The 13,882-nt window shown below is 38.2% G+C and overlaps 1 protein-coding gene across 7 annotated transcripts in view; it reads left to right on the forward strand.

The window, feature by feature from the left end:
* Positions 1-13,882, forward strand: part of ARAP2 (ArfGAP with RhoGAP domain, ankyrin repeat and PH domain 2) — a 795,317-nt gene that overhangs the window by 677,401 nt on the left and 104,034 nt on the right. For all 7 annotated transcript variants that reach the window (XM_081527801.1, XM_081528170.1, XM_081527881.1 and 4 more), the window contains 2 exons: positions 4,743-4,858; positions 8,651-8,850. In XM_081527801.1, coding sequence (XP_081383927.1) covers positions 4,743-4,858; positions 8,651-8,850 — 316 coding nt within the window. The remainder of the gene's footprint in view (positions 1-4,742; positions 4,859-8,650; positions 8,851-13,882) is intronic.

Below are 13,882 nucleotides of genomic sequence, written 5' to 3' on the forward strand. Positions count from 1 at the left end.
ACTGTCTTTTCGTAAATGAGGAAATTGAGGTCTGGACAAATTAAGGAACTTGCCAGTAGTCATAGAGCCAGTAAATGGATCAGCCAAGATTCTCCCCCAGTTCTGTCTCCCGGTGCTCACACTGTCATTACTACCTTTGCAGCATCAGACCTGTTCTGCCAAGCATGGCCATTCATGCTCTTTGGGATCATACATTGTGTGACAGCAAATTAACTGTAAAATATAGCTTCCTCCAGAGTCTGTTTTTAGCTTTATGCTTTCCATAACAATGTATTTCTACCTACGGAATTTCTATGCTATTGTTTTTTCACTACAGTGTATAGGGTTTTAAAGGTTGAAGTTTGGCATGTTCCTGACTCATCCTATTTTTCAAAGTGAAAATAGTGCTGACAATCAGATTGTAGTTAATGGGTAATTTATTTTTAATTTTCATGAAAGTTTAACATTCACCTTCCATTCCATTTTTTTAAAATTTATATACACCTGATAGTTATTTTTAAGCATGCATTTTCTTGTAATTAACTTTTTAATAGGTAATATGTTCAGTTGGTTTCAAATTCAAGAGGAATAATATAACAGTAATAATAATAGCTAACTGGGACTAGATAGCACTTACTGCACCAGGCATTCTTCTAAGCACTTTTTATGCATTAATTTAATCCTCATACAGTGATGCAGTAGGTACTACTGGTAGCCCTGATTTGCAGACAAGTGAGCTAAAGCAAGCAAGGTACACCTGATCAGTCTGGTCTGGACTTTGTTGTTTGACCAGTCAAGTGTCACCTCCTTTGGGAAGAATATGAACTCAATACTTATTTGGATCGAATTCAGTGCTTACCCTACAGACATGTATTTTTCTTTTATTGCACATGTTACAATTCTCTCTCATGTCTCCTCAGGCTGTAAGCTTCCCCAAGTACCCCATCTTATGCTTTTGAGCAGGCCCGCCACTTAGCATAATTTCTGGCTGTCGTGAGGTACCTACTCAACACAGTTTTGCCAGGACATATCTTCTCATTTTAAAAATGGCTGTATCTTCTCTCCCTTCTTCACAGAATTGTTAGGAAAATCAAATCAGAGTTCATAGCTGTTTGTAAGCTTCAGAGCACTAAGCAAATACGTATTAAATCAATTATGGAGTGTGTGTGCTTAATGAAGACCAGTGCTTTTACATCCTTTGGATATTAGCAAAAGAATTGGCATGCAGGACACATAGATTCTTGACAATCCACTGTGTCACTGTATTCTGACCATCCTATTTCTAACCAATAGTCTTAATAACTTCAAGTGCTTTTTTCATAATCTGTTGCTGCTGCTGCTAAGTTGCTTCAGTCGTGTCCAACTCTGTGCGACCCCAGAGACGGCAGCCTACCGGGCTCCTCCGTCCCTGGGATTCTCCAGGCAAGAACACTGGAGTGGGTTACCATTTCCTTCTCCAATACATTTAAGTGAAAAGTGAAAGTGAAGTCGCTTAGTTGTGTCCGACTCTTCGCGACCTCAGGGACTGAAGCCTACCAGGCTCCTCTGTCCATGGGATTTTCCAGACAAGAGTACTGGAGTGGGATGTCATTGGCTTCTCCATTCATAATCTGATTGCATGCTTTTTTTTTTTTTTTTTGCTCTGCTGAAGGCAGAGAGAAATGTTTATATCCTGATATTTAGGTGACGTAGACTTGTACTGTTTAGATTCTGCAACTGGTTCTGCTGTCTAATTCAGTGTTTCTTAATACTTGTTACATATGAAAATCATAAGGTGGTAGTTTTGTTTTTTTTTAACTGAAAATCATTAGGCTTTGTCTTCTGATTCTTGGGATCAGAATCTCAGAGTGGAGGGAGGGAGAGTTCAACACAGGTAATTTTGATGAGGCTCTAGGAATGAGATATATTCTAAATATGTTCTAACGGGTATGTGACAAGATGGCTTAATGTCACCACAAATATTTTTTTAATAAGAAATGCAGTCATTTTATTTTAATAGCTCTCGAGAGCACTGACATTTATTTTGTTACTCTGCTGTACATTTTACAGACCATTTGTGCCGGTGAGTTCAGTGGGTACTCTAATTACTCAAAACCATATGGCCTTGGCAGGCAGCTGATAAATGGGTTACAGTTTCTTTCCATGCTGAAAAATCATCTTTGCCTTGCTTGGGATAAATCTGGGGCCTTGAGCTGAACCTCAACTTATTTTATTTTTTAACAGAAATTGACTCTTTATATGTAGATATTTCACGACTTGCTTATAGAAATGAGGCACCATCTCTTTAGGCTGGAGCCTCGATGAGTCTCATCAGTTTCTATCCAAGGTTGTCAGTCTTACCATCTGCTGGTCTGAGTGTGTATTTCCGCCCTTAGTAACACAGCACCTGCAGGCCAGGCCCCCATCAGAGAATAATAATCAGGGTAGTCTGTTAGCCAGCTATTGGCAGAAGTTGCATCATGGAAAATCGTTTGAGGAGATGCAGCCTGTTTTATTCTAGAGGTACCCCCGTTTCAAGCTGGGTCATCAGAAAGCTGTTTCTCTAAAGTGTCTTACCTTGCTAGCCCCACTTTATTTCTTCATTTATAAAAGAGAGTTTGAGTTTCCAATCACTTCAACATTGAAAGTTGGTCCAACAGTTGCATTATCCAGCAGGAACATTGGTATGGATAATTGAGAATTTGTTTTCTGTAATAATTATAAGTTAATTATTTTAAGTAAATAAGTTCTAGCATACTATACCAGAACTAGCATTGAGGGCTGTGGGCGTACCGGTATGCGGCGGAAGAGTGTACATAGTATGCTAGCATTCATAGTATGCTAGATGCTAACAACTGTGCTAACATACTATGCTTGAACTTATTAAAATGGAGCATGTTGGAAAAGTTTGGCTTCCCTTCTGCATATATATCATTTAAGTACTGATTTTTGTTAGCTGGGCTTACAATACAAAGTGGAAGTATGTCACCCTCTTCTAAGTATTTCACAACACCTAGCATGTGCCTGCATCTTTTATATTACTGATTCAATTCCTGGTTTGTTTCTCCCAACAAAAGGAGCCATTTGTTCTTTCATCAGAAAAAATCTTATTCAGTTTACAATGAGTCATTTCCTCATTCTAACTAAAAATGTGTACATTTTTAAAAACATGAAGCAAAACTTTTCTGCAGTTTGTGAATGGAAACCCTTTATGAGCGTGGAAAATTTGTTGCATTGTTTTATTCCACTTATTTTATCAGCCAGGAACGCATTAGTGTCTCTAATGAGAGAAAAATGAAGGATGGCGTAAATAGATTAGGGACTTGTTTGTTTTAACAAATCTCTTGCTGAGGCCATCAGGGAACAAGATTTTCCTTTTTTTTTCTCACTCTGACATCCTTACAGTACAAGAATTTGTCCTCAGGCTTTTCATCTCAAGGGTGCTTACATTCTAAAATGGCTTTGTGCTTCTAGATGTTATTTCCCAAGAAGATGGAAAGGGGTGAAAAGTCTTTTCTTCCAAGATTTGTCTCTCTCCCTTGCCCCCCAGGCTGGAAATTACTTACATTTTATTGACCAAAACTATGACATATGGCCCCTCCTTGCTGCAAGGGAGATAGGAAAATAGTACTTTTACTTTTAGCTTGTACCACAGGCGAGACAAAGAGAAGGCAGCTTCTGAGGTGTTTCTTTCACAGTCTCTGCTGAAAGTGTCCTTCCTGAAAGTGGACCAATATCTTTTGCAGTTGTCTTTAGTATGGATACTTTTTCCTAGTCATAATTTAATTTAGGAATTCAGAGCACATTTAATCTGAACCTATTGACAGAGATAATTCATTTTTTGAGGTACAAATTAATTATATTTTTAAGGTGTGAGATGGTTTGATAAATCACATTCCAAAACCCTTATGGCTAGATAATATATTATAGATTTTAATGCTTTTAGATGGTAGACTGTGTACCTTCTTGAACACTCTAATTTTGGTGGGACAAGCTGAACATAGTGGCTGCAGGTGTTGAACAAATGGCATTTTTCATATGAAAATAGCATTTGAGGAGCTTTTTAAGAATCGAAGGAAGAAGAAACTAATAAAATTTTAGAAATGAGATAAAATTGTAAAACAAGTAATTCTTTTCTTTGAGAGCAAACGAGGAAGATAGTGTGATAGAACAGAGGTAACACCTACAGGAGAGCCAGTAGTCAGGCAGCCTGGGTTTCCGTCCTTTTCTGCCATATGCAGCCGTCTCCTCTTTCCATGTTACTTTACCTCTTTGAGTCGTGGTTTCCTCTTCTTTTTATCTAAATAGTCATTATACCAACCTCACAGAGTCATTTGACTCCCCCACCTAGAAAATGGTAAGGCTTACTTTCCTGTTAGTTCCCTTTACTAAATGGCTAAAGGTGAAAAAGTGCTGTTAACTGTTAAAAGCAAGACATGTGCAGCTCAAGATCTGTGTCCTAGTCAACTTATTTATTGTGTGGAAAAAGGCTTTGCTTTATTAGTAGCCTGTCAAGCTTCAAATGCTATCATGTTATCATGTATTTAAAGTATGTATATATATATATATATATATATCATGTATATAAAATAAGAGATATATATTTTGTATATCATGTATATGAAATAAGAAAACCACTCTCAATCCATTTTTAATGAATTGCTTAATTCCATATTTACATGTTGTAAAATTTAATGAGGTTTATTAAATTTTAGGGAGTATAATTTTATTTTCAAGATCCATATTTTCATTTCTTTATGATTTTTTGCTTTCCTCCAAACTAGGATTTTAAGAGTGGACTTGGTATTACCATAATCCCTATGAATGTAGCAAATGTAAAACAAGTAGACCGAACTGTAAAACAGTCTTTTGAAATAATCACTCCCTATAGGAGTTTTAGGTAAGTTATATTTAAACATTTTTTGTTTGTACTATTACAGTAAAGCTTGGGTGATGCATTTTTACATTGCCAGTCATGGTTTGATTTCTTATAGCACACAGTAAAATTATGTTCTTACTTTTTCATATTGTGTCATTTATTAGCCAGTGTATAAAAATTTACCAATAGGCACCAAAGATGCTCAATAGCTCTAATTATTAGAGAGATACAAATCAAAACTACAATGAGGTACCACCTTGCACCAAGCAGAATGGCCATCATTAAGAAGGCTACAAATAACGTGTTGGAGAGAGTGTGGAGAAAAGGGAACTCTTCTACACTTTTGGTGGGTATATAAATTGATGCAGCCACTATGGAAAAGATTATGGAGGGTTCCTTAAAAAACTAAAAATAGACATACCATATGATCCTACAGTCTTACTCCTGGGCATATATTCAGAGAAAACTCTTAATTCAAAAAGATGTATGCACCCCAATGTTCACTGCAGTGTTATTTAGAATAGCCAAGACATGGAAGCAACCTAAATATCCATCAGATGAATAGATAAAGAAGATGTGGTGTGTATATATGTATATACGAGAAAGACAAATACCATGTAGCATCTCTTACATGTAGAATCGTAAAAAAATGTAAATGATCTTATTTACAAAACAGAAATAGATTCACAGAAAAGACTTATGGGAAAACATCCCCACCAAAGGGGAAATAAATTAGGAATTTGAGATTAACATATACGCACCATTATATATAAAATGGGTAAACAATAAGCACCTACTGTATAGCACAAGGAACTATATTCAATATTTTGTAATAACCCTATAATGGGAAAGAATATGAACATATATATGAAACTGAATCACTTTGCTGTACACCTGAAGCAGAAATAATTGCATTTTTACTTTTTTAGATCATGTAATTTGTTAGCCAGTATATAAAAACACCTTGCAAAAGTGACGTGACTAATCATACAACCTGCAACGATACTAATTTCTTGAGATTTGAATAGTTTCTTTTCATAATACCTTTTTTCTTAGAAGACTTGATTTCTGATCCACAAATATATGAAAAATTGTTGTGAGGGAATAAAATAAAAATAGATATAGCATTGTCTTTAAGCTGTATTGTTATTTTGCCTTTTTTTTTGCCTAATCAAATACAATCTCTCCTTTAAGATTAATCCCTAATTACGGTTGCTCTGTGATTTTCTAAAAGGAACTCCAGCTTAAACTGTTGCCGAATTTAATGACTCATAGCACTTATTGATCAAATATCTTAGCATTTTGATATATATCTTGTATTATGGTACTCTACTAATTACTTTATTATGACAGTGAAACAGAAAACTTAATGTATGTTTTTAATATATGTTGATAATCTATAGTAACTCTATTGCTTTAGAGGGGCATAAGTCATATCTGTTGAGTTCAACCACGTTAATTTGTTTGTCACAAATAATCAACATAGCAGAAAGTAGTATGCGGGTTAGAGGCAATTGTCACAGGGTTTTGAAGGTCTAGCAATTAATTACTTTGTGATTTCAAAAATGCTATTAATACCAAATGAGATACCCATATTATCTGTTAAAATATGTCTACTGGCTGGAATTTTGAGAAAGAATTACTAGCTTTATTTTCATAAAGGAAATTCAAGCCTTAACTGAAAGTGTAGACATTATCTAAGCTGTTTTTGCTTAAAATGCTTCATAATATGTCAAACTTGTACGGTTTGTCCTTACACCAACCAATTCTCCAAGTCTCCGTACACCAACTGGGTGTCCTGTACCTTCCTGGAGGGAGACTCAGACCCCACGGGTTTAAGGGCTCAGTCCCAGAAGACTGTCCTCAGGTTACTCTCACTCAGCCCAGCTTGGCTCAAATTGGGGTGCTCATTACCCTCTCTCCCCCAGATTTGATAATTTGCTAAAATGTCTCAGAGAACTCAGGAAAAGAATTCAAGCAGCATTACCAGCTTATTATAAAAAATGCAGCTCAGGAATGGCCAAATGGGAAAGCTTTAGAGGGCACGGTACAGGGGGTTTGTGGCAGAGAGCTTCCAAGCTCCCTCTGGATGCACCACCCTCCTGGCACCTCAGTGTGTTCATCAGCCTCAGAGTTCTTCAAACCCTGTTGTTTGGGAGATTTTATGGAGGTTTCATTTCATAGGCGAGACTGATGAAATCCAGGGTGTGTGTGCACGTGCTCAGTGGTGTCTGACTCTTTGCGACCCCATGGACTGCAGCTCACCAGGCTACTCAGTCCATGGGATTTTCCAGGCAAGAATACTGATGTGGGTTGCCATTTCCTCCTCCAGGGGATCTTCCCAACCCAGGCATCGAACCCTCATGTCCTGTGCCGCCTGCATTAGCAGGTGGATTCTTTACCACTAGTGCCACGTGGGAAGCCCTGAAACCCTGGGCCATTGATGATTAAGTCAATTACCAGCCTGTCTCACCTTCCCAGGGTCTTCCCAGGTAGCACTGGTGGTAAAGAATCCACCTGCCAATACAGGAGACGCAGGTTTGATCCTTGGGTTGGGAAGATCCCCTGGGGTAGGAAGCAGCAACCTGCTCCGGTATTCTTGCCTGGGAAATTTCATGGACAGAGGAGCCTGGTGGGCTACAGTAGCAGAGTCAGACATGATCGAGCATCACAGTTCTCCCCTTCCCAGAGGTCAAGGGATAGGAAAGTTCCAGCTCTCTAGTCCCATCTTGGTTTTCTGCTGACCAGCTCCCATGCTGAAGCTGTCTAGCCTCCAGTCAGAAGCTGTCCATTAGCATATAAAGGGTTTTTGCCACTTGGGGGATTCCAAGGATCTGAGGAACTATACACCTGGAACCAGAGACAGGGACCAGCCTATTTCCATTGTACCTTGTGGGCTCTGACCAATCTCTATAGCAAAGCAGAAAAGAAACCACTGAAGAATTTATAGATGTTATAGTGATAATGAAACATGGAGTGATTAAAAAAATATAATCCATGGAGGCCACTCAATTTCTCTATAGATTATGTAGGATATATTAGTCCTCTGTTATGTTCATTGTATCTCAAAGCATTTTCAGCTTCAGAACAGAATATTGTAATGTGAAGCATCATTCTATGGGTCATTGACTGAGTTTGGGGCACTGTGTATACCACATTTTGTGGCATATTATAAGTACTTTCTAAATATTTCTTGAAGGAGTGAACTGATGTTTTATTGTTTTATTCTTTCACTCAGGCACTCAATAAGCACTAAAAATTGGAATAAATAGGAATGAGGCTAAAAATGAGTTAGAATTCTGTTAGAATACTAATCACTTAAAACTTTTTTGATTTCTCAAGTTTCTGAAAGCCATCTGGACATTCTTCCAATTAAAAAAAATCTATTTTTAAGACAAAAAAAATCAAAATTTCTGGTGGGTGTTTTTGATAACTTAGTTTCAGACTATGGCATATTTTCTTGGCAAAATAATCCACTTAGTCCTGAAACTCTGCCAGTCTCTTATTGATTATGATATAACCACTGCTTAGAAAACATGGCCTCACTTTTAAGCTTTTGACCTAACAAGGTGATTTTATGTTAATTTTGCCTCAAAATAGGTAAACAAAGTCATAAGCAATGTGGAAAGTTAAAGGAAAAAAGTAGATTTCTCAATGAGATGGTTTTTAACAGAAAAGGCTCTCCAACTGCCTGGAAGGCATATTTTTCAGCTGCTGTCTCCTTTGTGAGTGAAATGAATATACAAACTGAACATACTGCTTAATTGGCCTTTACAAGGGAGATCGATAATGCAGAAACATTAATTGTTTCAGCTTTACAGCTGAGTCTGAAAAAGAGAAACAAGAGTGGATTGAAGCTGTGCAGCAATCGATAGCAGAAACTCTCTCTGATTATGAAGTAGCTGAGAAGATTTGGTACAATGAGTCCAACAGGAGCTGTGCAGATTGTAAAGCCCCGGATCCTGACTGGGCCTCTATCAATCTCTGTGTTGTCATCTGCAAGAAGTGTGCAGGTAATTAGTGATAAGTTACGCTCATTGCTGTTTGGTGGCAGATCAGCACCGAATGCTCTTTAGTGTCATATATATTGTGTCTCAGTTAATGGCTGTGAAGAATAAAAGCAGAGAAAGCTTATTACATTTAAATCAAATTTAGAAATATCATTCTATACTTCTCTTATGCATGACTTAGAGATAAAAATTGATTTTTAAGCATGTAATCATTTTTGTGTGTGTGCCTACTGGACCATATATGGATTTTTAAAAGACAATACTGAAATTTTCAGATTTGGGATGAATGTGTTTCAGAATGCACCCTGAACACACTCACTGTTCGTATGATTTGTCCCTTTTTCCAAGTCATATTTTGTAAGATGTATTTTTCACATTTCAAGGCTGCTCTGCTCTCTAATCTTGTTATACAAGATCTGTTCTCTCTTGTAATAAGAATTATTATATAGAAGCATTTTCCAGGCATATTGAAGTTTATGAAAGTAACCAGTGTTGTGACTTATTTTCTCCTTGTGACCTTAAACCTTACGGACTATTTAACATCTCGTATTTGGGAGGTAAGGCAACTGTCCGAGTGAGTGAAGGGAATGGACCCTAGCTTAGGTATGTGACTGTGGAGGTCTTGGAGAAATTAGCTACAACCTAAACTTTCCTCACCTCTTCAGCTCTACCAGGTACTGTGCTGGTCCTGGGAATTAAATAAATCTATAAGATATGACATATCCTGCAGAAATATATAGTCATTTTAATAGAGTATGATAAGGATAGCAATAGAGTTGAGCACAGATTTCATTGAGAGAATGCAGAGGAAGAGCTCCTATCTCAGACAGAGCAAAGACAGGACAGCTGCTTCAAACCCTTCAGAGTCTTCCAGAGCTCTGTGCTACCACATTTCTCATCATACTGAGGTAGGAGTCCTCACAAGCTGATCAACTAAATCAATAGCAACCAAAAAGCCTCAGTTAATCCTCCTTGACTTTGCATATTCTCCCAACCGCTTCTTCTTTCCAGTCTCACTGGAAGAGAGAGTGTCTGTCCAAGGCTATTCTGTCTACTTATGTTTCCTTTCTCTCCTCTGTTCTCTGAGTCCTTACCCCATCACTTATTCACTCTCTAAATACAGTAAGCCTTTCCCAGTCACAGGTTCCAGATCAAAAGTAATTGGAAACAAATTCCAAAAGGCAAAATTTGAATTTGCAGGTACCTGCAGTTGTTACTTAGAATTTATATTGTATTATGTATTTTAAGTAATTTAGAGATGATTTAAAGTATTGAATATAATAGAGAATGTGTATAGGTTATATGCAGATACTATGGCCATATTATACAAGAGACTTGAGCATACTTGGATTTTGGTGTCTGTGGAGAGTTCTGTTATCAGTCCTCTGAGATACTGAGGGACAGCCATATTCAACTATGGTTTATTTGGTTCAGCATATAAATTTGCATAATTCTGTTCAGTTAACACCAGATCTCTGAAAACTTACTATTCACTTACATATAATTCTCTGTTCCTTTTTCCCTTCATAGAGAAGATACTTTCAAGAGTAATGGTTTATGCAGGCTTTCATTTCTTTAACTTTCTAGTATAACATCAGCATCCTGTAATCAGTCTTCATCTATCTCCCCTCCAATAAAAATATTTTCACCACATTTACCGGTGTATTTTACCTCTCAGTTTCTGTGTGGTCAGTTCCTATCTTCATTGCACTCTCTGGAGTATCTGACACTCTTGGCCAGTCTACCTCTTAGTGACTTCCCATCCTCCCTCAACTTCCAGCAGGCCATTTTCTCTTAGTGTGTCTTGCTATTCTGGTCATCCTTTGCCTGCTCCTAAAACACGTGTGTTGCCTTGGGTTGTATCCTCAGATCTCTTTCATTCTGATATTCCCGAGTGAGGTTATTTATCATTTGAATCCAATAGTCTTTTTAAGCAGGTGTTTCTTACTCTGTTGGAAACCATACTCCTGTATCTCCTGCTAGGGTCTCCACTTGGATTTGCTCAAGATACCTCAAAATGAACATGATAGTGCAGAGTTCTCATTGCTTCCCAGCTCACTACATAAAATTGAATATTTTCCTATATTACAAATCTTGATCAGAAGTGATCCGTTCTGCCCTTCACTCAAGCCTAAAACGTGAGAGTCCCTCTTGACCCTTCCCCTTTCCTTAAAGCCCACCAGATTCCATCCAGGTTTTACCTTCTAAATATCTCTAAATCTGTTCTCCACTTCACTTCTTTTCCTGCTGCCTCGACTCAGAATCTTAAGCTACTCCAGCATCCTTTCTTCCTGCCTGCCTTTTGGTATTGCCTTTTTGTAGTCTCTGTAAGTGCAAACCTATGCCAGTTCTTGCCATGGGAATTCTAGGGCATGGTGCTCTGAGTAATTTTTTTCTCAGAGAAGGGAGGAAAAGAACCTACCTAATGTACAGAGAGGAATGAACTTTCTCAAGATCATTAGGCAGAAGATCCTTAAGACCAAAGATGCTGTTTTGTGTTCTTTTTTCCTTCTCAGCTTAGAAAGAGTCTGACATAGGCCTGGATGCCCAGTAAATTCGGAATGGTGATATTTGTACAGCAGAATTAAATTGATGATACTAGAATGCTAGGCTGTTACTCTCTTCCAGGTATAATAGTAGAATAAAGAATCCACTTTAGATTTTTTAAGTGTACATTCATTAGCTAGTATGTTGCTAGTCTTTTTTTTAAGAGTAAGGGATGATATCTGTATTCACATATATGTAATTTACACAGACCCACTATAAAAAGTTTTCAGTGACTTACAATTTCTAGTCAATTACCAAACAATGAAAAAATTATGTGTGTATACACATACATATATGTACACACATAAACACATGTACATGAATATGCACTTTTAAAGGACTTCCTGGTAGCTCAGCTGGTAAAGAATCTTGCCTGCAATGCAGGAGACCCCAGTTCAATTCCTGGGTCAGGAAGATCCCCTGGAAAAGGGATAGGTTACCCACTCCATTATTCATGGGCTTCCCTGGTGACTCAGATGGTAAAGAATTCACCTGCAGTGCAGAAACTTGGGTGTGATCTCTAGGTTGGGAAGATACCCTTGAGGGGAGAGCATGGCAACCCACTCCAGTATTCTTGCCTGGAGAAGCCCCATGGATAAAGGAGCTTGGTGGGCTACAGTCATGGGTCACTAAGAGTTGGACATGACTGAGCAGGTGATTTCCATAATCTTTCTTATTGTTGGTTATGATTTCTGTTTGATTACTACCACTACTCTGGTATAAAAAAGTAGGTAATGGTTTAAGTTGAAAAGATATATTAATCCAGACATACATGTATTTCTTGTTGTTGTTCAGTCACCTAATTGTGTCCAAATCTTTGCTACCTCAGATTTGGCAGCATGTCAGCATTCCCCGTCCTTCACTATATTCCTGGTGTTTGCTTAAACTTGTGTCCATTAAGTTGGTGATGCTATCCAACCATTGTATCCTCTGTTGCCCCCTACTTCTTGCTTTCAGTCTTTCCCAGCATCACGGTATTTTCCAATGAGTCAGCTCTTTGCATCAGGGGGCCAAAGTATTGGAGCTTCAGCTTCAGCATCAGTCCTTCCAGTGACTATACATGGTTGATTTCCTTTAGGATTGACTGGTTTGATTGTCCTTGCTGTCCAAGGGACTCTCAAGAGTCTTCTCCAGCATAGCTCAAAAGCATCAATCCTTTGGCGCTTACCTGTCTTTTTGGTCTGACTCTCACATCGGTACATGAGTACTGGAAAAACCATGGTTTGACTATATGGACCTTGGTTGGCAAAGTGATATCTTGGTTTTTAATCCACTGTCTATGTTTGCCATAGTTTTTTTCCAAGGGGCAAGTGTCTTCATGGCAGCAGTCACCATCTGCAGTAATTTGGAGCCCCCCCAAAATAAAGTCTCTCACTGTTTCCATCGTTTCCTCCTCTATTTGCCATGAAGTGACGGGACCAGATGCCATGATCTTAGTTTTCTGAATGTTGAGTTTTAAGTCATCTTTTTCACTCTCCTCTTTCACTTTCGTCAAGAAGCTCTTTAGTTCATCTTCACTTTCTGCCACTAGGGTGGTGTCATCTGCATATCTGAGGTTACTGATATTTCTCCTGGCAATCTTGATTTCAGCTTGAGCTTCATCCAGCCTGGCATTTCACATGATGTACTCTGCATATAAGTTAAATAAGCAGGGTGACAATATGCAGCCTTGACATACTTCTTTCCCAATTTAGAACCAGTCCATTGTTCCATGTCTGGTTCTAACTGTTGCTGCTTGATCTGCATACAGGTTTCTCGGAAGGCAGGTAATGTGGTCTGGTATTCCCATCTCTTGAAGAATTTTCCGCAGTTTGTTGTGATCCAAGCAAAGGCTTTAATGTATTCATTGAAGCAGAAGTAGATGTTTTTCTGGAATTCCCTTTCTTTCTTTATGATTCAGTGAATATTCATAGTTTGATCTCTAGCTCCTCTGCCTTTTCTGAATCCAGCTTGTACATCTGGAAGTTCTCAGTTCATGTATTGCTGAAGCCTAGCTTGAAGAATTTTGAGCATAACCTTGCTAGCATGTGAAATGAGCACAACTGTACAGTAGTTTGAACATTCTTTGGCACTGCCCTTCTTTGGGATTGAAATGAAAACTGACTTTTCCAGTCATGTGGCCACTACTGATTTTCTGGCATAGTGAATGCAGCACTTTAACAGCATCATCTTTTAGGATTTTAAGTAACTCAGCTGAAATTCGATCACCTCCAATAGCTTTGTTCATAGTAATGCTTCCTAAGGCCCACTTGACTTTACACTCCAGGATGTCTGGCTCTAGATGAGTGACCATACCATCGTGGTTATCTGGGACCTTTTTTTTTGTATATAGTTCTGTGTATTCTTGCCACCTCTTCTTAATCTCTCTGCTTTCTGTTAGATCCTTACTGTTTCTGTCTTTTATCGTGTCCATTCTTGCATGAAATGTTCCCTTGATGTCTCCAATTTTCTTGAGATTTGTAGTCTTTCCCATTTTGTTGTTTTCCTC

This window comes from Giraffa tippelskirchi, chromosome 1 (assembly GCF_054371585.1).
Source record: "Giraffa tippelskirchi isolate mGirTip1 chromosome 1, T2T-mGirTip1v1.2.pri, whole genome shotgun sequence".
NCBI classification, from domain to species: Eukaryota; Metazoa; Chordata; class Mammalia; order Artiodactyla; family Giraffidae; genus Giraffa; species Giraffa tippelskirchi.